The following is a 24,114-nucleotide window of genomic DNA, read 5'->3' on the forward strand; positions in this document are numbered from 1 at the left end:
GAGTACACACAGTGAGATGCCGTGCCCTCTGTGACCAGCAGGGCAGGCTCTGACACCCCCTGGTACATGACCCCTGTTTGCTGTATTGCTTGCTGGTGTCACTGCGAGCTTATTTAGGGTCCCAACTGATTTGTGTGACCACACCAGGGCCCATGTGGTGTGAGGCCTGAGGGGCCTCGGGAGGGAGACAGCACGCCAGGGGTGTAGCCGCCCGGGTTCTCCTTTGTCATCTTCCCCTCACCCTCCTCACCCGCTCTGCTTCCTGCACTCTTCTGCCTACCTTTGTTTAGGTAGGACTCATTAGTCATTGAAATCATTCCTTCTTCCTGACCATTTTCATTTTAATCACCAATATGGGAGCTCCAATTTGGTCTGCCCATCGCCACATGAAGTAGGCAGGAGCCTGTTAAGGGAATGTTCAGGGAGCACACAGGGCGTGTGATTTTGAGGGAGGGCAGGAAGCCAATGGGGGTTCCCAGATGCTCATCTTCTGACCCCTGCTGGGCCCTGAGGAGGTTTCTGCCTCTGGTCTTTAAAATGAGAATAATAGAGTTTTTCATTAAACCAAAATCTATTTAATTCAAAAGGACTGTCTTCTACACCTGCTTTATTTGGTAGGGGGGGAGTGGGATTAAAAACAACTCTTTTATGAAATAACTGTGAGGATATATAAATAGACAGGTTTTTGTTGTTTGATCTTATTTAGTTTTTTAAAATCAACTCTGTTGAGGCGTAATTTATATACAGTGAAAGCACACATTTTAGTTGTAGTTGGATGAGTGTTGGCATATATATACACCCATGTTACTAGCCCTCTGGACAGGATTTGGAACTTTGCAGGCACTCCAGAAGTTTCTGGTGCCCCTTGCAGTCAGCGCCCATGTTGCAGCACCAAGGCAAGCACTGATCTGCCCTCTGCACCTACATATTAGTCGTGTCTGCTCTAGCACACCAAGGATAGGGGATCCGATGGCGTTTATCTTCTGTGTCTGGCTGCATTCATTTAATGTGATGTTTTGGAGATTTACCTATGTAGTTGAGTATAACAGTAATTTGTTTCTTTATATTAATAGCATCCCACTGTATGGATATGTCACAATTTGTGTATTCATTTCTTTCCTGTTGGTGTTTGTTTTGATATTCTTACCCAATGATACAAAAGGTTAGCATTTTGGTATTGCCCCTCTCCCCCACTTTGTTTTAATCCTCCCAGGAACCCCTGGGTCAGAGTATCAATTCCTGTTACCGTTGAAGCTGTACCTTCCTGCGGGTCCTAGTAGCACATCCGCCTGGAACTGTGTCGGCAGATGCACATCCTACTGACTGGTTTCAGAGACAGAGATGGGCTGGGGAAGCTGAAACAGTGCCAGTCTGGCTTCTCTCTGAGAACAGGACGTTCTGGGCTGAAAATTGCTGTGTGTCACCTGCTGGTCAGCAGAATGAAGCTGTAAAATTTGTGCCTGTGCTCAGCTGCACCTGCCACAAGTAATGCCACTAACCGGACGACAGCAGTCATCTCACAACCCCGCTTCGCATGCCTCTCAGTCACTGACACGTGGCATCAGTTATGCTGCGTTATGCTTGCCATTTTCAGTTAGGACCAGAGTAGGTAAAATTTAATTTTGAAATCACATTTCAGCATAGCACAAAACACGGACCTGGGAAATGGATGGTTAAGACGAGCAGAGACTATCACACTCATGTCGTAGAAACAAGCTGGTGTTTCCAGCATTGTTTGAAATCCCTTGCATTTTTAACTTACGTATCAACACAGTAACATAAAGAAAGAAACCCACACTGGTGTGTTTATTTTTTAATGTTTTGTTTCCTGAGAGTTTCTATTCTTGTAAAATCTGGAAGTAATCTGCAGAAGAGTTTGTTGTCTCATCTTTTTTTCTGAGTGGTCATCTGCAGTAACGCCCCCTGCCCTGTTCGCCATCCTGTCACCAGAGGTACTCCCTTCTTTCACAGCCAGGGTCACAGCTCGCAGTCATGTTGCCTTCAGTCTGGTTATTTTCAGTCATTGTCTTGTTTGCTGGTCTTCCTCTGTGGACACAAGCTCCCAGGACCTTTGTCAGTCTTGTGCGACACAGACCCCCCAGTGCCCACCCCGTGCCTGACTGGTACTGATCACCCAGCGGATCACCCAGCTGCGTGATGCATGCTAGCCTGGCCACAGTTGCTGTCATTAGGCACAGCCTGTCTGGAGCTTCGGGGATGACTGGGTGACCGTGTGCCCTTTGTAAACCTCCCCCTGTCCCCGCCCAGCTCCTCATGCTCCATCCACACTGATGGAGTTAGTCACTGATGAGCCATTCTGCCCCTTGCTCATCCTCGTGATGTGGCTGGTGGCTCTTAGTCATGCAGGGGCAGTGTGGGCGAGTCGAGCTTCTTGATTGTGTCCGAGTCCAAGCATGCCAAAGCCTCCCATCTCCCTTCCTCCCCACCTTCCCTCCTGCCTTCTCAGCACCACCCTCCAGCGCTCCAGCATACATACCCATGCCCTGGCCCTGGGCTGAGTTCAGCACCCGCAGGGTACATCTGTTTTGTCTTGGCTTTCCTTAACAGAGAGGTAGACCTGTATGCCCCCGCCTACCCTGTGGACATTGTCCTGGCTGCCGGGCACTCTCCAGCCCCTTGCTCTTAGAAGCACGTGTCCCATTGTTATCTCCTCTAAGGAGCCTTCTGCATTCCAGCTATGCTCCCAGGTGCCTGCCTTTTCTCACATGGCTGCAGGGTGTCAGCCCTATTGACCAGTATTGCTTTTGTCCACTTGAAGACCCAAGAAACGCAGGACTACACACAGACAACTTAGGTCACACACACGATGTCCAGAACAAAAGCTTTCCTGATTTTAATCATCTGGGTTTTGTTTAGGTACCATAGTAACAGTCTCCTCTTGTCTCATTCTGCTCTGACTCCTGATCGGTGGCCTGAAAAGGAGGAAGAAGCAGAGAAAACACGAGTAATGAATGATAACGAGGATATATAACCTCACAGAAGTGTTCCAGGGGAAACTCGTAGACCATCTGCAAATAATTATCAAGTACCCCAGTCAGTGGCAGCCGTTCTCCTTTCCATTGTGTGAATTTAGGTCTGTGAGCTCCCCCTTCTAATTTCAGTCAGTCTGGCCCTACACACTTAGGGCCAAGAGATCTCATCTGCTGGGTCCTCCCTGAACCTAAAAGACCCTGAAGTGAGACACGGCAAATTGCAGAACTGCAGGGCAGCAGTTCAAATTGGATCTTGCTTTTACAACTGAAGAACCACATGGCAGGCACTGTGGGGCAGGGACTGTCAAAGTCATGGAACAGTATTAACCCGAGGCAGCAGGTGCAAACTGGTGGTAGAGGATGTGGGGTTTTGTTGGCCTGAACAGATTTTTTAAATTTTGCATGAATTGTCAGTATTTAAAACTTGAGAGACCTGACATAGAAACCCAGATTTGCCAAGATCCTGTGAAAAGTCAGTACAAGCAGGAACTGGGGCCAACATTCCTGCAAGGCAGCACTCACAGGGCAGAACAGCAGCTCCTTTTAGGGCAGGTGTGTGCCCTTCACTTGGCCATCGACCTTGGGATTTCCTGTCATGGAGAAAATCACCCTGATGACACGGTGGCCTCGAGGGACACTCGGAGTCCAACTGCACCGTACAGAAAGGCTCACAGAGCATTCAAAAGCTCACAGAGACGTACAGAAAGGAAGGGTAGGTGGCACCCTGAGGGTGGGCAAGCAGGTGGGCCAAGTGTTCTACCTGACCCCTGGTCACAACTAGTTTACCTGTCCTCTCTCTGTCATCTCAGCCTTCCCCACTTACTATGTGCTTACAAGGACCAGAGTGAAGTTTTAGACAAGGGGCCATGGCAGACAAAAGGGTGCCCAGAGCCAGCACATCTTCTCCATGAAAGGAAGCAGGCACAGCCACACCCAGCCAGCCACCTGCTGTGAGCAGTCCTGGGTTTCACCTGTGCTTCTCCAGGAGAGCATGTGTAGTACCAGGATGGGACCAGGCTGGTTGTCATCAGGGCTGGTCAGTTCAGGGGGAACTTAGCTGTCATCCCGGAGGGTGCATATCATGATGTAGCATTTCCCTCCCTTTCTGTCCCTAAGTAACATTCTCGTCTGTTCCATCCTGTTTGGTTTTTTAAAATTATTCTATCTTTGGCATGGTCTTACAGTTTATCAACCTGTGGCCTGTATTTAACACGTCTTGCACACCTTAGGAATTTTGTTGTACCTCACAGGCTGCTTGCTTACATGTCCTAGATCTGTTCTGACATCCTGTGAGATTTGTCTATACCTCGTAAGCTTCTAGCTTACCTGCTGGCTGTATTTAACACTAATTAGCTGCATCCATCCTCTATAGCACAACTGGATGTTCTCAGATAGTATGGTAGACTCACGCTGTGCTCTCGCTCAACATCCACGCACCGGACCGCACTGGGTTTCGTTTCTGACTGATCTCTGTAGGCAGTTGCAGCTCTTTAAGGAAAGAAGCTAACATCTATCAAGAACCTTCTTTACCCAAGGCATTTTGCTAGACATTTCCACAAATTTGGAGAATGTACCAAAATGGGGGTAGTATTCGTATTTCACAAATTAGGAAATATGAATGACTTGCCCAAGGCCACACAGCTAGTTAGTAGATCAAGATACCTAATGTTCATGTCAGATCTAAGTGCACTGAGCCATACTTGTTCCTTTACTTACTCATTTTAATGTACCTTCCAAATATCACTACTTTCTACACATTTGTAAGTTGAGGCTATATTTTAGTATTGCCCTAGAGATAATGGTCATTTTCAAATCATTACCTGTTTCAAAATCTACTGTTAGTTTTGTATATGTTTTCACTTTTTGCCTTGAATTCTGACCAAGTCATGGGTACTTTGTAAATTGGGGCTGTTGTTAAGGCTTTGGTGAACCTGAAGAATTTGATGGTAGATTGGCCTGCCAGGAAGCATGAAGAAGAAATGCCCAGAAAAATTGCAGTTTGGGAGTTGAAGCAATCACATTTGCAGTCCAAGAAATTTCTCTTTATTTGGCAGAACAGAAATAAGAGCCATTCCAGTCTATTAGATAAACTGTGTACAGATACATCTTTTGGAAATACTCCCTACTTGATAGAAAATAGATGTTCAGAAAGTGTGGAGTGTTGCTGTCTGAATCTGTGCTTATTAGTAAGTGATGCATTATCTCCCTGCACGTGTATTAGCACAGCTGAGACAAATGGAGTGTTGCTTATGCCATGTCCATCTAGATTTAAATCTTCAGATTCTGTACTATTTTAAAACATAAAATGGCAAGTGAAAGTAACTACACTAAGACTTGAAGAATCACATTTTATCCTGGGATTTTAAAAAATGTATCACCCCTCACCTCTCTTTGCAAACTTTCAGTCTTCTTCTGAAAAGTGAAAAAAAAAAAAAATTTTTTTCTTCCCCAGTTTTCACACAAACCAACTGATCTTTTATATTGCCCTTCCTTGGACAGCCATATTTATCTTCACAAAGTAAGTGCTTCCTATGTAAGAAGTGACTAAGAAGAAATGAGATTGAGTTACAAGCACAGAAGAAAAGCAGTTATTACTTTATGGTCATGCTTTCAAATTCCATTTCACCTAAATTTCTATTTTTCTGTCATAAGACTGTATTAGTATTCCTCCTTCCTTGGCTTCAGAATTTTGGGAGTTTTGCGTATCTTCCTAGAATAAAATTTGCTTTAAAATCACAAAATCATTTTAACTTTCCTTTTTGCAGTTGCTACCCACGGATACACTTGCCTTTCAATAATGAATAATATAATGCCTTTTTAGAAACAGGATCACAGTGCCAGCAGTCACCATCTATTGAGTGTCTAAGCACTGTTCCTAGTCTCTTCACATTTTTTTTTAGTTTGTCTGCAGGTTAAGTATCATGAGTGCATTTTGCAGATGAAGAAATCGGGACCTGAAAGAATTGAGTAATTTATCCAAAATCACACAACTAATAAGTTACTGGGCTAAAGTCAGGATCCAAGTCAGAGTTAATTCAGAGCTTTTCATTATTTTATTATCCCATAATGACTAGTGGAGAGTTTACATTTCTTGGTTTGCCTCTGAATATCTGGGTAATTTAAAGGAAAATTGCTTAGACTGCCATTCTCGCCATTTCCCACCGTGTTAAAGTAGAATGATTCCTGCTATTCCTCACCTGTTCACAGAGGTGTTGGCAGAGGGGGAAGCACTTTGTCAGTGACAGTCTTAGATTTAAAGGCGTCCGTCTCCCGGAATCTCAGGGCCTTCACACATTTTATCAAATTTACCTTCAAACTACCCTGTGAGGTAAGTATACTAAAATAAGTGGTATTACAGCCTATTTTGAAGATGCTGAAGTTAAAACATGGGGAAGTCATTATTTCTGGTTATTGCAGAAGGCAGGATTTGGGCCAGCCTGAAAGCCCTGTTGGACTTAGCGGCACTTCATAGCTGCCTCGAGTGTGAGTGATTTGGGAGTCAACCACCAGGCTCATTGCTTCCTAGCACACCAGGTTTAGACCAGGTTCACAAGCCTGAGGCTCTGAGGCACTTTCTGTACTTGTCAGTGATGCACCTGCATAGAAGTATGTCTGAGATTTTCCTGAATCGGATGGCTGTGGAATCTCCTATTTGATCGGCTCTCCTACTTTCAGGAATCTTCACTCTCCAAACTCCATACACCTCCCATTTGTGTTACCCACAGACGGGCAGATCGAGGACTGGCATTGGACTGTCCTTTCCTTGTGCAGTGTGCTGTCTTTAGAATCAGGCCCTTTCTGCAGAGGCCCGGCTTCTTCCCTCAAGTACCTTTGAGACAGAATTTCTGCAGTTGGTCAAGCTTCAGGTTCACAGGGCCCACTGCACTGGAGGGGGAAGCCTGCTTGGATTAGGAACTGTTACACAGTTGTGGACATGGTCCAGATGGCAGCTGTTCCCTTGCCTCGTGTCCCTGGGTGGCTGCTGACCGAGTCTCTCTTTCTTCGTTCCCACATGGCTGCAGAGCTCTGCCCTCCTTTGGGCTCCTCAGAAGGAGAAGCCTGTGAACGTTCCCGAAGTGTCCCTCATGGAGCCAGAGGAGGGGATACATTGCAGATATATCTCAGAGCAAATAACTTAAAATACCCCATTAGACTATTGTGTTCTCCCAAGAGCACCAGCCTTTCCATTCCTCCTGCCTAGATATTCCTGGGAGCTCCAAGTGCTGCCACCTTACTAAGCCTAGGAGTTCAGCTCCAGTCTGCTTGCTCAGCCTTTATCCCCAAACCGTGTAAGTTAACAGGACCCATCCTCCTAAAGGCAATTTAGAGACTATCTGTTGTTTCTTAATGTGTCTTTTAGGAGCCTCATACCTACCTACCCCAAAATTGTTTATCACAGTATGTTTTCTAAATCAGTGTTCTCTCTAAAGGAAATTTGGTAAATGAGATTTTCTCTTTCTTTGCTTTACAATTTGCCCTCTTATGTCCCCTAATGCCTACTTTCTAAAACCTTTGAACAGTTATAGATAAGTCAGAAAAGGAGTGTAATGCAGGTCACACTGCTGCCCATACTTCCGGATGAAAAAGTAATAGAAAAGTGTATATTGAAAAGAGGCTGTGAGTGCCACTGTCTCCATTATTTTATTGCTTAACAAGTATTTGGTACCTGTAATATAATTTTTTTGAAGACCATACTAGAAGAATCAGGATATGGAGGAACAGAAAATATGAATAAGCAGTTCATCCATTCGGGAGACAACTAAGTGTGGGAAGAGAAACATGAGAAAAATTGAGCAGCACGGAGCCAGTGGGCTCATGGAGGCATAATCAGAAGACATCAAGGCGGATGTACATTTGTACCTGCTTGAAACCGATGGGTGGATTTCAGTGAGTGCAGACGAGAGAGGAGGTGTTCCAGACAATGGGAACAACAAAGACGGAGGCCCGAGGGTAGAAAAGGACAAGTGATGGGTTGGTAATAGGAAACAGTGTAGAAGGAGGCTAACCTTGGAGAGGGACTCTCCTCTCAGGTAGAAGTGAATCAGGAAAATTAAGTGAGGATGAAGAGGTTTTGAAGGAAGGAAAATGAATGTAGCAACAGCATCATTTTGAAACATGCTAAAAGGATGCTCAGGGAGTTGATCTTAGGTGACTCTAATCATCTCAGTAAACCGAGATCATTGTGCGGATGGAAAAATCTAGGACATCTTGAAATACTCATCGCAGAGAATGGAATTTGGAAGGATTTCCAAGTAGGAGTGACTGCTGAGCTAAAATGGCATACCTGTACTGTAAATTCATTCTACCGTCCTAGGGGGCTGTGTTCAGCAGTGCAGGGCAGCACGCAGGAGAGCAGGCTGACACCACAGGCTCTCAGTTTGGGGGACTGTTCCGATGGGCCCCACCAGAAGGACTAGGGAGTCAGGGATTTTGAGGTGCTGGTCTCCCAGGGCCAAGAGGACTAACCTGGAGTCTAGCCTCTGTAATTGATCAGAGAGAAAGGAGGTAAGCTCCAGGAAGAGGTCACAGTGAAGACAGCCAGGCAGAGTCAGCACCTACGGGGTGTGCATGCCCACAGAAATCAGAAAGCACTGGCGCTGTCTGTCCTCAGTTTGGGGATGGCAGGGGCAGATCACATCGAGGAGCAATCAGATGGCAGCCTGTGATCTCTCTGGGAGATTGGCGTGATTAATGGGGTGTTGGCTTCTTTTACTGCTTCTGGCTTAGGACAATTTGCAACAGTTGTCTGAGAGATTTTAATTAAATCTAATACTCTAATGCTTGTTACTGTATAGGTTCATACATTTGGAATATATTTCATGTTTTCTCAGACACACTCATAGTTATGTTGCTGCAGAAGACTTTCAGTAGAATTGGTTAATTAGACCCTGCTGTCTTGGAAACATTGAGGCCTTCCTGCATGCATCTTTTACCAGCCACAGCTTAGAGTCACAGAGCCTGAACCTTTCAAATCACACGTAGCTATCACTGGAAAAGTTATTGAGCAGGCACACACACTATATTGATTTTTATCTGTTTAGATAGTATAACATTTACTAACTGTACATAGTATTTATTAGAACACACTTTCAGAAGTAGAGATGTGGAAAGAATAAGATTTAAAAAAAAGAGAAGTACCAATAGTTTCTTTCCATACCCCATGGAGCATCTCGTCTCTTCCACCGTGAGGCCTGCCAGCTGGGAGGGGATATATTAGTTTTCATTTTCTATAGTATGTAAGGAGGTTTTAATTAAACCTTATCCATTAATGCTTGTTACCATTATACAAGCATGTTCATTAGGAACATATTTCCTACTTGCTCAAACATGTTCATAGTTATGTCACTGCCTAAACTTTATTTTGCAAAAGTCAGACAAAACTTTTTTTAGTATATGTTAGATTGCTATTAGACTATTTCTTCTAAACAGTTACTAATTACAAGGATTTTTTTAAAATATGCTTGAGGTAGCTCCCCCATAAGTTGTTTTAAAAAATATTACTGAAGAAGACTCTACAAGTAACTGGTTAAAGGCAGCCAGTTGGAGTATGATTCCTTGAATGAAAAACTGTTGATTCTCCTCTTTACACTGCCAGATATACATAACCAAATATCTACTGATGACAGATCTTAACACTGGCAATCCTTAAACCAGCAAAATAAGTATATGACATAAATTTGTGGGAAGCACTCAACTGAGACTTGTTGATAAGGAAATGCAGTCCATCTTGAGGACGTGTTTATGGTGTTTAAGTTGTGCTTGATCATTTTATGGCCCAGGAAAGAAGGATTTGTATCAGTGAGACCACTCAGAGGGAGAGAAGCAATGAATTTGCTCCTCAAATATATGCAGTAATGATACCTTGCATTCTCAACGTTAAATAAAATAATGAAGTGTTTTGGTCTGACTGACTTGGTGTACTGATCTTCTGTTCCTCCCTTCTGCATCAGCATCCTATTTCATGCCCGATTTTAATTTGGGACAGAAGAGGGCTTTAATTTTCTCTTTACTTTTGCCTTTCTGTCTATTTTTTCTCAAGCTTCCCATGAGCAGATCCTCAGCTCCAGGCATGGGGTCTTTCCATTCCAGGGAAAGGGTTTAACCGTTTTACTGTGCAGTGATCATACATGCAGTTGCCTTGTCTACCATTTCTGATATGATTGCTGGTGATATGCATCATCTTCATCTTGTTTGCATGTTGGTAGATAAGGGGATATTCAAATGTGTTATATATAAAGTGGGAAGCTGGAGCCTTGCTAATCCCCATACTTAGCCTGAATTCAGGTGAAAATCTCAAGAGTGAGGAATTTTTAAATGTCTCATGCCTTACTATGAACTTGTGTTACAAATATATCGAGAATACACCATATTCTCTGCAGTTTTTTTTAAGTTATACTGTTGTAACTAATTCAGTAATCTTTGATTCACGTGAACCTTAATGAAACCACTGGAACAGAATAACAGCAACCAAGACTCCAGTAGGCCATGCGTTCTATTTTGCCAATTGAGGTCAAGCCTGAACTCTTACTTAATTTGAAAAGTAAAATAATGGCAAGTATATCTCTCAGAAAACTACCAGCATCTAACATGGTACCAGGCACATGGCAGGAGCTCAGTAAATGTGTATCTCTGCAATGAGAGTCCACCCACCCCACCCCAGTGACTACCAAAGACAAATGGCTTATTCCCTTAGAAGGCTTAAAATCTCCTAAGTAGAGAGATATATAATTAATATTAGTTACATAAATCAATTAGTGCAACATTATGCAATTAATATCGTGTGCTGTGCTATGTGTTCTAATCATGGTGTGAACTAAATGCTAAGGGATGATGGAGGAGATGGAATAAGTGATTCTTCCAGGCAGAAAGGAGTGGGAATGGGGCTGCTGCCCAAGGAAAAATCATGGTTTGGACACTACCCAGGGGACTGAGCAGGAGCTCTCCAGGTGCAGAAAGGGGTGTGTGGTTGAGGAGGCCATTCAGAAGACCCTTCAGAAGACCTATGAATATGCCATATTTCTTTATTCACACGTTGTCTGGGTTGTGAGATTTTTAGTTCACTGGGGGCTGGGATTGCTTGGGAAAGTTCCTAAATATTGCACTAAGGGCTTTGGCCTGGGAGGGTAGTGGGACATCTGATTTTGAAGTTACAACATGACCAGTGGTTTACAGCCAGGCTGCTCGGACCTTAACCTGCATCAGAGTCCCCAGGAGGGATGGTCAGAACAGACTACTGGACCCCAATCCAGAGTTTCTGATGCAGGAGCTGTGGGTGAGACCTCAGAGCACACATTTCTAACAAGTGCCCCAGTGCAGCTGATGCTGTTCACCACTGGTTTAGACATTAAACTGAAATATCGCGGGCAGAAGTCATTGAGGTTCTGTATGTGAGTTTATTAAAATATCAAGTAAGGTAAGAGACAAAAATCACTACCCAGAATATACCAGTGATGATTTTTATTGTTCATCATATTTGAGACCTTATTATATACACAGGGTTAACGGTTCCAGAGAGTCGCCTCTCTCTCATTAATGGTAGGATTCCTGGAGTCACCAGAAGAGTCACAAAAAGACTCCTCTGATGCTTTTACTGACCTCATTAAGCCCAATTCAGAGGAATACAGTAACTTTATAACATCATTGTTAGGTTCTTGGAAACTGCAACTTTAAGCAAACCAACTATAGCAGGTCCTCAAATGACGTCATTTCATTCAACATCATTTTTTTTACAGCATTGATGAGAAAACATGGTTTGGCTATATGTTGTTTTGCCTAAAGTTAGTTTCCAGGAACCTGTTGACGATGTGAAGTGTGGATTTAACTGTACATAGAAAAGGTAGCTTTGGGCAGCTAAGTTCTTTTCACATTGGGCCATCTTTCTTTCTCTTCCCAGTTCCACACACACACAATGGTAGCATCCCACCTTCTGTGATAAACACTCAGGGGTGGAGGGTGGTGTTAAGGCAGAAGGGGGTGTCTTGGGGGAACCTTCTTAGATGGGGATTTTATCTTCTCGCTGCCTTGTCATCTTGTGCCCGAATGCCTTTTGTATCTATTGCCTAGGAAATCACTTAGCTATATCATCACGTTCTCCCCAGTATTTGGTGTATGCAGTTCATTAGAGAAGCTGGTATCACTTATAAGGATACTATTCTGGGGCCACTGTGGGAAAGAAGAATGATACCCAAAATTGTGAGGCAGGTTTAAAGTACCATTTCACTATTCGAGATTTCAAAAAATGGTGCAACATTAATTAGCTGTGAAAGCAACAAAGAGGAAAATACCGTAGACTAAATCTCTACAAGCTGAGTGTCCAGTTCCTTTATCCTGATTTTGTTTGAGGCCTGCACAGAGAGATTTTAAAAAGGCATTGCTGATTCATTGTCACTAAGAGGCAGAGTATATTTAAGACAAGTCCGTCTGGGGACTCCCCCTTCCAACTCTTCAGAATGCTGGTGATGTGTCAAGTTCTCCTCTAAGGTGCAGTGACCAATAGGTAAAAATCTTAGCTCTCCTTAGAGCTTACATTCTAGTTGGGAAGAGAGACAAGAAACAAGATATATTAGTAAATCCAGACCATGTTAAGTAATCAGAAGTGCTAAGTAGAAAAATAAATTAGGGAAGAAGAGTAAGCAGTGTTGAATGGGAAAAAGAGGATGCAGTCTTAGGATATCTAAGAAGGACATCACTAAAAAGTGACTTTTGAGCAAAGACTTGAAGGAAATGAGGGAACTAGTCATGTAAAAACATGGGAAATGAACATTCCAGAAAGAGGAAAACATAAGCAAAGTCTCTAAGGCCGTATTTGCTCTGTAGCATGTTGGGTACACCCTAGATGAGCAAGGAAGGGAGTGGTTGGGGAAGAGCCAGGGAGGAGACAGATTGTAGAAATCCTTGTAGATACTGAAAGAACTCAAACTCAAACTCATACCCTGAGTGAGATGGGACACGTTATGAGGATGCTCCATATGTGCAAAGAAATGGCCCCATCATACTTAATTGTTAACAAGATAACTTAGGCTCCTGTGTTGAGAAAAAAAATGAAGGAAGGAGGCAAGACTGTAAGCAAGGAGACCAACTAGGAGGCTGTTAAAAATAATCCAGGCAAGAGATGATGGTGTTTGGACCAACATATGAACAGTGGAGATAGTGAGAAATGGTCATTTTCTAATTCTATTTTGGAAGTTTGGCAAGAAGGGATTCACTGACTGACTGGATGTGAGGTGTGAATGAGAAAGACAGACATCAAGGATGATGCCAGAGTTTTTGCATGGAACAGGGAGAAGAATATTGTCATTTACTGAGATGGGAAGGGGAGCAGGTTTAGATGAGATTAATTTTGTTAAGTGCAGCCATGATAAGTGTGAGATGTATATTAGACATCTGAGTAGGCCAGCTTGTCAAGTAGGTGGTAGGATATACGAGTCTGGGTTCAGGAGAGAGGCACGGGCATCCAGGGAGTCATCCACATGTAAATTTATGCTGCGAGATGGGATGAGGTCACCAAAGCAGTGAGTGCAGGTAGAAAATAAAACATATTCAAGGATTGAGCCCTAGAGGACTCTGATATTTAGAGGTCAGGGAGATGAGAAATCCCAGATGAAGAGAAAACTAAGATAAGAGTATAGCAACCTGGAAGCTGAAATAAATGAAAAAGATGTTTGAAGGAGGAGAACGCTATCAGACAGCTGTGTCAGATCCTTCCCATAGACCAAGTACAATCAAAACCAGCACTGACCAGTGGATTTAGCAATATAGAAGTCATTGTTAACCTTGATAAGAGTAGTTTGGGTGGAATGGTGAGTAGATTTCTGAAAGACACCATAATTAACAATTTTCTCTCCTCTCTCCTGCACCAACACAGCCTCCTTTCTATCACACTACTCTATAAGCATTTAAACGCACCGTTAATTCTCTCATCTTAAACTCTCATCTTGACTTCCCTTTCCCTTCCATCTACCACTCCATTTCTGTCCTTTCCATTAGGACAAAATTCCTGAAAAAGCCTATTCTTGATGTCATCAATTGCTTCCCATTATTCCCTGGAATTTTGTTTTAAGGACTTAAGGCTGTCAGCTGAGAGGATGGAGAGAGGTGGTGAAGACTTGAGGACAAAGAGGAGTAATCATTTTGTAAGAGAAGGGAAGAGTGCACAGAATTGGAAAACGTGGCGTGACTGGTGGGTGTCATCAGAGGCGGACTTGACAGTGGCAATTGTGACTTTAAAATGAGATCAGTCTGTTTGGTGGTGTGTTATTCCTCAGCCCCATCCTGCTGGGCAGGTGCAGGCAGGGAGTGAGCAGACAGTTGGTTTTAGCAAGAGTTGTGATTTATTTTTGTCCAGAGAATTTCAAGAGTGGGACAGATTTGAGGTTTTGTGCTTATGAGGATTTCTCATGGTTTTCAAGTTGAGTGAGGAAGAAACCAGGGCAGAGGTAAAAGGACATTAGAGGTCAGGAGGTTGGAGGGATCATCTGTGTGATTAATGAAATTACCAAGAATCATGCAGGAGATCAGTAGGCCCGAAGCAGATGACAGTGAGCAACTCTAAACCTTCAAGGAATTGGGGAAGCAACCAGGGTGAATGGCTGCCTGCCAGGAGGAGGGTAGAGCGGCAGGGTCTGAAGGCACTATGCTCACAGAGCAGAGATTTCAGAAAGGATACAGGAGCAGTTATTTGGAAGTTGGAGTGAAGAACAAGAGTATCAAGCCCCATGCCAGCACGGTAGGATGAAGAGTGTTGGGGAGAAGATGGTCCCAGCTGGAGAGCACTGCCAGGGAAGTGCTTCCTCACGGGAGAGCAGGGTTTCAGTTAGAGCAAAGATGAAGGGGATATTCCAGCCGAGCCTGAGGTTCTGGGAGATATTGCTGATGATTGCCTGTGAGTCTAAGAAGTGCAGTGGAAGCATTTCAGGAGAGGGAAGGAGATCCGGGAACATCAGAGTCTGAGGAATGCGAGAAACCTAGGCTTCTGGCGGTGGCTTTCTGAGGAATCCCGAGTTCCAGTATAGTATAGTCTCACCTGTGAAACATCCTGCATCTTGCTCCTCACAGGTCATGGAGTAGTTCCATTAACTTCTGGGCTTTTCCAGGCAAGCAGGCAGCAGCATGCCATGTTGGAAGGCAGCAGGGCCCACTCATGCTCCAGTTTGTCTTTGCCACCTGGTTTGTGTCCAGTCAAGACTGTGGATTTTGGGGCTGTGACCTGGAGGAAGCCCCACATCCTCACTGATTGTGTTGGCCTTGCCCTCAGTGCCTCAGTGGGGTCTGCTGAGGAGCAAGCCAGAGAGGAAGGCCAACTGGCCTTGCAGCCAGGAGCAAGGTTTCCCAAGCTCATGCGATGTGCTTACCAGCTTTAAACGCTTACTGCAGCTGCAGAGCACCTGCACTGTTGTTTGTAATTATTCTCTGTAAATACATTCACTTTTGTTTTCTTGTGGAAATGTCTTTTTCAAGGAAACTCATATGAAACCTGCCACAATTGAAAAGTTATTGTAAAAAATGAGTACAGAACCAGGATGATGAAAAATTTAAACATGTACATCCTCATACACCCTAGATCATCTCATTTGCCACTTTGGGAAGTAAGCGAATCAGATAATGGCTGGGACTCAGACTCACTCCTCTTTACAAAGCTGCCCACCTGTGTCTTCTCTCTTTCTTGTTTCTACTTTTCTATTGATGGCCCTATGATTTACATGCGGGAGAATCAGGCTGAATTATTGTACTTGAGAAGAGCATTTCCCTTATGTGCAAGTTAAGTTCCCGTAAAGGCGTGTGGACCATGCAAAGGCCCTGAGGTGGCAGAGAATATGTGCATTCAGGGATGCAGCAGGAGTGAGGACACCTAGTGGGAGAGGCCTGCACACCGGCTGCTGTAGGCAGGTTAAAAATATAGGTCTTTTTCTCTGAGCAGCGTGAAGCTCCCCTTAAGGAGGGTCACCTCCCAAATCAAATGATTAGATTTGAGTTCTAAAAGATCTCTTTTCAGTCATGCAGAAAAGGGATTGGAGAGGGCAGATATGGGGTGGACAGTTGGGAGACGCTCTTGCAGAGTCCACAGGAGACCCAATGGCCTAGAGTCAAATGGTGCTGATGGCAAAGGATGGAAGGATAAAGTTCTAAGAAATGTTTAGAAGGCAAATGGAGCAAGACTTAGCACCTGCTTGAATGCAGGGATAGGAAGGGAAGGGAGATCAGGGATGACTTCAGCATCTCTGGCTGGCATCGCTTGGTAGGTGGTGGTAGAATGCTTTGAAATGGAGGACATCAGAGCTGGGACTGGAGGGATTATGTTGAGTATGGTTTTGGACAAATTGAATTGGAAGTTCCTGGGTGACGTGGAAAGAACGATGTGTCTAAGTTGGGTACGTGGGTCTGGAGCTCAGAAGAAAGGTGGGAAATGGAGAAAGGAATTGGAGTTTCATTGGCCTGTGCTTTAGGTGTGATTGTAAAGGCTGATGTGGTCTACCTGCCTCTTCTTGTCACTGTGACCTTTCCTATTTGAGCTGATGTGCAACAGAGTTTCTACTCCAGTCAGCCTGTTAAAGGCTGGATTGATTATTCTCCCTCTGAAAAAAGGCAAAATATACTGTTGTGTTATTATACTAACAATGACTGAGATGCAGTGAGATTTTTTTTCCTCTTCCACCTCCTCTTCTTTAGAAATGTTTCTATAAAAAGGGGCACTTTTTATAGCCAATTAAGAGATGACCATCTGCCCCTCACTTTCCATAGGCAAACTGACTGTAACAAGATCTGAGAGCCAAAGCTGCACAGTTAAGTAAAGTACATTTATTATTTCTAAGTTGTATTTATGCAGCTAGATTCATGTTTTCAGTTCTGGAGAAATTTTACATGCTAATCACTTTTTGTTCATTTAATTTTTAAATTGTTTTGAAAAATTTTGGTGACTTTTGCTTCTTAATGCTTATTCATTTTGGTTTTCCTGGTTAATAGATTACTGTCCTAGATGAGACATGGACTGTATTCAGGCGTTACAGTCGTTTTCGAGAAATGCATAAAACATTGAAGTTAAAGTATGCAGAGGTAAGTCATGAAATTATTATCTCCAATTAAGAGCATTCATTTTATAAAGTAAATGAGCTGATTGCATTAGCAATGTTATCTCTCTCTCTCTGTCTCTCTGTCTCTTTCAGATACTAGCTTATTAGTGTCACCAAGTCTTATTTCAATTATCCATTTATCAAATATAACTTTTAAATTTTTATTCTTTGTTCCATTTCTGTTCTACACAATTTAAACATTTTCTAAACACAAGATTTTGAAAGTGATAGTACAGTGACAGTAAGTGAACTCCATCCTTCTCATAAATTTTATGGTTAATTTTAAATAAATATTTTAATCAATTTATAACTTCTCAATTATGAGACCTATTAAAATTAAAATAACTTCTTCACATAGATTTACACTTTTTTCTTTAAAAAAGAAAGACTACATTCATGCTTAGTCTTCTACTTAATGAGAAGTCAAGTCATAACAGTTATTTTGCCATTGAACGTAGAGGGAAAGGTAGATAGAAAATGCAGAATTATCTAGAGGCCAGAAAGCATTTCATGCATCAGATCAAATACCCAGAGGGTATTAATACATTAATCGTCTTTTCCATTTTGAACAAACACTGGTTTCTCAAGTAATGTTAAGCAAAGTGTTCCTAGAATGAATGTGTGTTTTCCAAGTGATGATGGTGATAATTTTACTTCAACTAAAGGAAGCATTATCTAGGTCCAGCTTTCTGGGAATTTTCTGGAATTTCTGGGATTGATTTGACTGACTGCAAATCAATCAACAATCATCTAATTAGCCTGCTTTCACGAAATACTGGTTTTTAGCACTGTTTTTATGGTTTTTTTATGACATTCTAAAAAATAATTTAGTTAGAAGTTTGGTTCACTAATTTGGTTCACATTAAATAATGTTTCCTTAACATTCTCATGGCTTCCACCCTTTTTAAAATCTGATATAAAATACAAAGAAAAATAACTTTTTGTAAATAAAATGGTTCCCTGATGTATAGAAGAATCTTCAGCTCAGGTAGAATTAAGCTGTGTTCGTTTGTTTGCATTGCTATAAAGGATTACTGGAGACTGGGTAATTTATGAAGAAAAGAGGTTTATTTGGCTTACAGTTCTACAGGCTCTACATGAAGCTGGCATCCACTTCTGGTGAGGGCCTCCGGAAGCTTCCAATCATGGCGGAAGATGAAAGGGAGCCAGTGTGTCACATGGGGAGACAGGGAGCAAGAGAGAAAGGAGGAGGTCCTAGACCCTTTTTCACAATCAGATCTCAAGGTACTCATTACTATGGGATACCACCAAGCCATTTGTGAGGAATCTGCCCTCAAGATCCAACACCTCCTACTAGGCCCCACCTCCAACATTGGGGATCATATTTCAACATAAGATTTGGTGGGGATACACATCCAAACCATATCTTAAGCTATCTCTGAAATGCTGTTGCTAAGCTGTCACATTCTAGCCTTTTATTAAAAATTTAGGAAACTTCAAGTGGGAATTTGTTCCCAAGAGGCTTCATTCCAGAAGTAACTGTAATAACTTCAAAATCAAATTATTAAGTTTGTATCTGTGGTTTAACTTTCATGTCTCAAATCAGTATTGACAGTTAAAAGAAGTATTCTGTACATATGAAATGTATAGAGCAGCTTGTTTTTAAAGTGAGCTTTGCAGCTCATTAACCACTTGGTTTTAAGTGCCTACGTCAGTATTTTAATAGTGGTCAGATTTTGCGTATTTAATTAAAGTCACTGAATTCCCAAAGCAATACATAGAAAAAGCAATTTCCATGAAATAAAAGCACTCAGACTTTATATATACACACACATATTCATTCCAGGATGTATTTATTTTATATTGATTCTTTAATTAATTTAACCCATTCTGTGTAGGCACATTTTTCTAGATTCCAGTAATACTGTGGTAGACAAGAACAGAAATTTCTTCTTCTGTATATCTTAAATATGGGGCAGACAGTAAACAAGGAGAAAATAGTAACTAGCACTTTAAGAGTAAGCATGCAGTGTTGCAGTTACCATTTAAAGTGAGTTACGTGCCTTATATGAAAAATAGCAATGAAGAATGATGGTGCAGAAGGGGTTGGGCATGTTAGTACAAGGTTGTTTCAGGGTTGGGCTTTCTGACAAGGTGGCATTCTAGTTGATATATTAGCTGAGAGATATTTAAAAGAGTTTTCAGAGCACCAGTATACAACTCTAATCTGTGTTTTTAAAGAAAACTCCAGAATGAATATAACAGAAACAATCTTTAAAGATATAATAGAAGAAAACATACCCAAGGTTAAGAATGACATGAACCAGTGAGTCAAAGAAATTACCTGGTACCAGGCAAAATGAATGAACATAGATTATCACATATGTAAGAGTATTTTCAAGAGGAAAAAGGGTGTATTACAAATATGTTTTAAAAAATTAACCTTCAACTGAAGAAAATCCAGTTGGTGTCATTCATTAATTCACTCAACTGTATTGAGCAATTCTGCATGGTGAACACAGTGTGAACAAAACAGCTGCATTCCCTCTTCTCATGAAGTAGACAGAATAAACAGTAAACAAATAAGGCAATTTCAGTTTGTGTAAAGTGAATTAAACCAGGCCTTGTGATAGTGTGGCATGAGAGCTGGGCAGTGGTCTGCTTTAGGTGGGTCAGGCCAGGCACACCTTTCTGAAAGTGTGGGATTTGTGCTAAGATCTGAATGTTGAGAAAGAGCCAGCCGTGAAAATCTGGAGGTGGGTACATTGTAACCCAGGGGAAGAGCAAGAGCCAAGGCCCTGCAGTAGAACCAAGTTTGGTTTGTTCCAAGAACAAAAAGGCCTGGAAAAGTGGTGAGGATGGTAGAGGAATGTGGGCAAAGAGGTAGGAAGGGACTCTATCATGTGGAGCCTTGAACTGTATTCATCGTGCATGGGAAGCCACTGGACAGTATACAGGAAACCCTGTAACAAAGTGGTTTTATTTACACTCTTAAAAGGTGATTTTAATGGGATGGATTGTTGGGGTGCTAGAGAGCTCAAATCCAGAAGTCTTTTTAGACATTAATTTGAGGATACTTTTAAACACCCAATTGGAACTATCGAGAGAGATATGAAGGATATAAGCCTAAAGTTTAAGGGAGAAAGATATTATGAACCTTCTCTTAGAAACACAAGTTATTGTTTGGATCAGGAATAATTAAGAATTTTTTTTTATTTCTTTTACACTAATTAAGTAAAGTCTTTTTTTTCTGCTTCAATTTCTAGCTAAGTTTCAGTCTTCAGACCATTTCTATTCATAGGCGACTTCTGCTCACAGAAGCCCCTTCTCCTGAAGACAGGCTCAGGATCTCAGTGATAGCCAAGAATGGAAATTGATTTTCCATGTCATGTTTAATTTTGTGGCTTATAATTACTCTCTCATAAGGACAAAAAAATGTTATATATAAAAGAGAACCTACAAACATGTGTGCATGTGTTTGAAGGAAAACAGACTATGGGAGTGGTGATTTGAAACCTTGCAGTAAGTTCCTAAAATAAACAGCACATGTTGAAAGGTACAGACCCCGAGGTGTGCCATGCCGTTGTTTGTGTCCATAGCCACAACTCCGACACTTACAGGGTGCTGACCGTGGGCCAGGTGCCATGCTGTGCATCTCATGTGGTTCTCGGACGTCACTGAGAAGTGCGGGGGCTGTTACCCTCCTCGTTTTACAGAGGCAGATATTGAAGAGCGGGAGATGTAAATAACTTGCCTTGTGTCAAACAATTGATGAGCAGAAGCCAGTCCCAGGCCATTGCACTCTACTTTCTGTTTCCAAACCAACAATAATATAAAAATGGGAAAAAAGAATTGTTTCTAAAAACACAGTAGCCTGTCATTCTGGATCTAAATCTTATTTCACTCACAACAGCATTGTCCATTTAACATTTTTAAGATAAAGCTTGAAATTAAGTTGAATATCAGCTGTCTTTTTTCCTGTAAAGTTCTTTTTTCTCTTATGCAGCTCAGCTTCACGTAGTCTTACTTGCTGAGTATTTGTTGGGACTTGAGATCAATGTTTATTAGGTATTTGTCAATTATTATTGCTCTCATTAGTGCTTATATTATTACCATCTCTGTAAATAATGCTAATCCGCTACCTCTAAGTGTACTATTTGGCCTGACAACATCCTAGAAATCACTTGATTTGCTAAAGACCTAATTCTTTCAGGAAAGCCGAAGGGTTGATACAAAAGGATCCTGAAATTTTCCTCTCATGGGTGACTATTTTATAGCCAAGTGGGAACATATTTTATTTACTTCACTCCTTCACCAGATTGGGCTCATTATTTCTGTGGAAGTAGAAGACTATTCTGGCTCTCTTAATTGCAAGGGTAACAAAATGTTTGATGATAGTATATTTTTAAATGACACATATTAAATTTACCTAGCCATACAAGGCTCCAAAATTTTAATCAAGCCAAGAAATATTGAAAAGCACACTGGAATTCAAAATATACAGAAATTGTTATATACTTGCCAGGATAGACTCTTCTGTTACTTTAACACTTTCGTTTTAGTTATAGGCTATAGTCTTTTGGAACTTTGTCTAAAATGATATCCTGCCCATTCACATTTCATCTGGAGTTTAGCCATGGAGTTACATCCTCCTGGGGGATATAACTTTAAAGCAGTTTGATGTGACAGGTCTCTTGATGGATATTTGTTTTCTTTCGGTAACCTTTTTTCCCCAATAATAAATTACATGTTCATTATAAAAGATTGACATTATTCAACAATATATCCATGGAATGTGAAAGTTCTTCTTAATCTAACCCTCAGTAGAAATGATTTGCAACACTCAGCAGGAAGTCCTCCTGGGTCCAGCTGGGTCCAGCCCATGCTCAGCATCAGGTTCCCTGGGAAGGACACATGAAAAGAACCACTGCTTGCCAGCAGGGCGCAGGGGCTTGGAGAAGCCCCCCAAGCAGTCTCTGGAACAGTCCACTCAGCTGTCTGAGAGCTGTTCCTTGCCTCGCTTCTCCAGGTGATAGCTAATGTACACAGAGTTGAGCCCCACATGGGCGTGTGTGAGAACCACTCTGGCCTGGAATCCCGTGCCAGAAGGCAACCAGCGTCTCTAGTAACAACCCCATAGGCAGAATTTCCAGAGTCCCAGCAGTCTGCTGAGTTAGGAGTCACCTCACTCAGAGAAGCCTAAAGCTATGGCTTCCCACCAGATAGCTGTCATTCTCCCTGTCCAGATGCAACTTATTGAGGCAGGGAGTCGAGGGTGTCATTTTTACCATGAGCATGAGCAGCGTTGCCTCGTAACAAACTTGGCATGTCACCTTATCAGGTTTCCAGAATCCTGTTGTGGACATTTGGGTAGTTTCCCAATTATTGCTGTTGTGACTACTACTCTGTGAACATTCTTGAACATACCTGTATGTCTTCTGGTTCATGTGTAAGACTTTTTCTGTGAAGAAATTTGATAATTGCTTAAATGTTCTTAAAGACTTTGTGAAAAACCAAGATCTGTAAAGAATGCACTAAGTTAGGTGGACTAAGAGCCCTGAAAGTCATCACCCTAGCAAGAAAGTTTAAGAATTCCTTAACCATCATTGCAGCTAAGCCTTCTAATCTCCCTGTTCACTCACATTCATTTGGTTAATTATTTACTATAATGTCTCCTTAAGGAGAATGATGTGCTGGTCAACTGAAGACCCCTCAGGGATACTTTATATACATTTGGGTGGTGAGCCAATTAAAGTGATAAGGAGTGGTTGATTATTAGATATAAGATAAGTCTCTGAATAAAATAGAAGCAACCTAAGGTTATTACAAATAGAACTTATGATTTGAGAAGACAAGAAGACACTGGGTTCCATAAAATTCTGGGAAGTTGGGGTTGAGAGCAGAGGAAAAGCAAAAACCAAAGAAAAATTTAGTCCTTTTTTTAATTGTATGATGACAGATTTTATGAATAGAAAACATAAATTTTTTGCACTTCATAATACTGAAGAAGAACAGATTTGCTGCACGTGATCTTCAATCATATGCAAATGTTATTGCCATTCTGTTTTCAGATTCACCGTATGAGTAGGCTGAGTTCTTCACTGGAGGTGCTGCGTTATTCAGGGTTTTTTAAGTAGTTGTTTTATTTTTATTTATTCATTTTCTTTAATCTTAGCAGTTTCTTCTAGATTTTAAATGGGTTTAAAATCTATTTTAAGAATAGATTTTATTTTAAGAATTTTATTTTAAGAATAAAATCTCTTCATCTATTGACATGTATTATGCAAGATAATAGCTCCTTCTGGCATTCATTTTCTGCTCTCCTTCATTGACCTTGTATGGAATCTTAATCAAATTAAACCTGTGTTTTCCAATTCATGTCTGTAAAATGATAATGCCACAGCTAGTTTGTAGAAGATTGTGAGAACCTCAGATACAGTGTATTACTGAAAGCAACTCTGAAATATTATGCAGCATCTGCCAGAGAGCAGATCTTTGAAATTTTATCATGCAAATAATTTCTGTAGTGCTCTTTTTCTGTATGAAAGCTATGTATTTTTGACTCGATTAAAATCAGTGTGAGCCTTTTAAATATCAATCAAGTTACATTCTCAGAAACAAAGCCCCCATGAAGTGTTCTCTTTTTGTTTCTATGAGGAGGAGATAGAGTTACTGTTTCTGTCTGGTGTTCATGAAGCTTACCTATAGATCCAGGTCACAATCCGAGAGTTCAACAAGACAGAAACATTGCTCATCAAGCTGAAGAGAAAAAAGCTTTTAAAACTACATCTCTTTTTCATCCGTTAGCATGAGTAGTGAAGAGCTAGTATCCTCCTAGCTTTTTGGATGACTGGTCTGGTATTTTAATAAAGTTGTATGACATGAGGCTGGAACGTCACAGGTCATCAGGAGAGCTACTGCTTCCAGGAGATTCAGAGATGCCAACTCCTGTCTAATTTTTTTTTAGAAGACTTTATTTTCATACATTTCACAAGAAGTGAAATGCTAGAGCCTCATGAGCACTGCTATGGACTGAAGGTTTGTGTTCCTCCTAAATTGTGTTAAAATTTAACCTACAATTTGTTGGTATTAAG

At 41.7% G+C, this 24,114-nt stretch overlaps 1 protein-coding gene across 2 annotated transcripts in view; it reads left to right on the forward strand.

Annotated features, from left to right (window-relative positions):
• Nucleotides 1-24,114, forward strand: part of KIF16B (kinesin family member 16B) — a 313,597-nt gene that overhangs the window by 226,762 nt on the left and 62,721 nt on the right. For both annotated transcript variants that reach the window (XM_007960606.3, XM_073008383.1), the window contains one exon: nucleotides 16,953-17,042. In XM_007960606.3, coding sequence (XP_007958797.3) covers nucleotides 16,953-17,042 — 90 coding nt within the window. The remainder of the gene's footprint in view (nucleotides 1-16,952; nucleotides 17,043-24,114) is intronic.

This window comes from Chlorocebus sabaeus, chromosome 2 (assembly GCF_047675955.1).
Source record: "Chlorocebus sabaeus isolate Y175 chromosome 2, mChlSab1.0.hap1, whole genome shotgun sequence".
Lineage (NCBI taxonomy): Eukaryota > Metazoa > Chordata > Mammalia > Primates > Cercopithecidae > Chlorocebus > Chlorocebus sabaeus.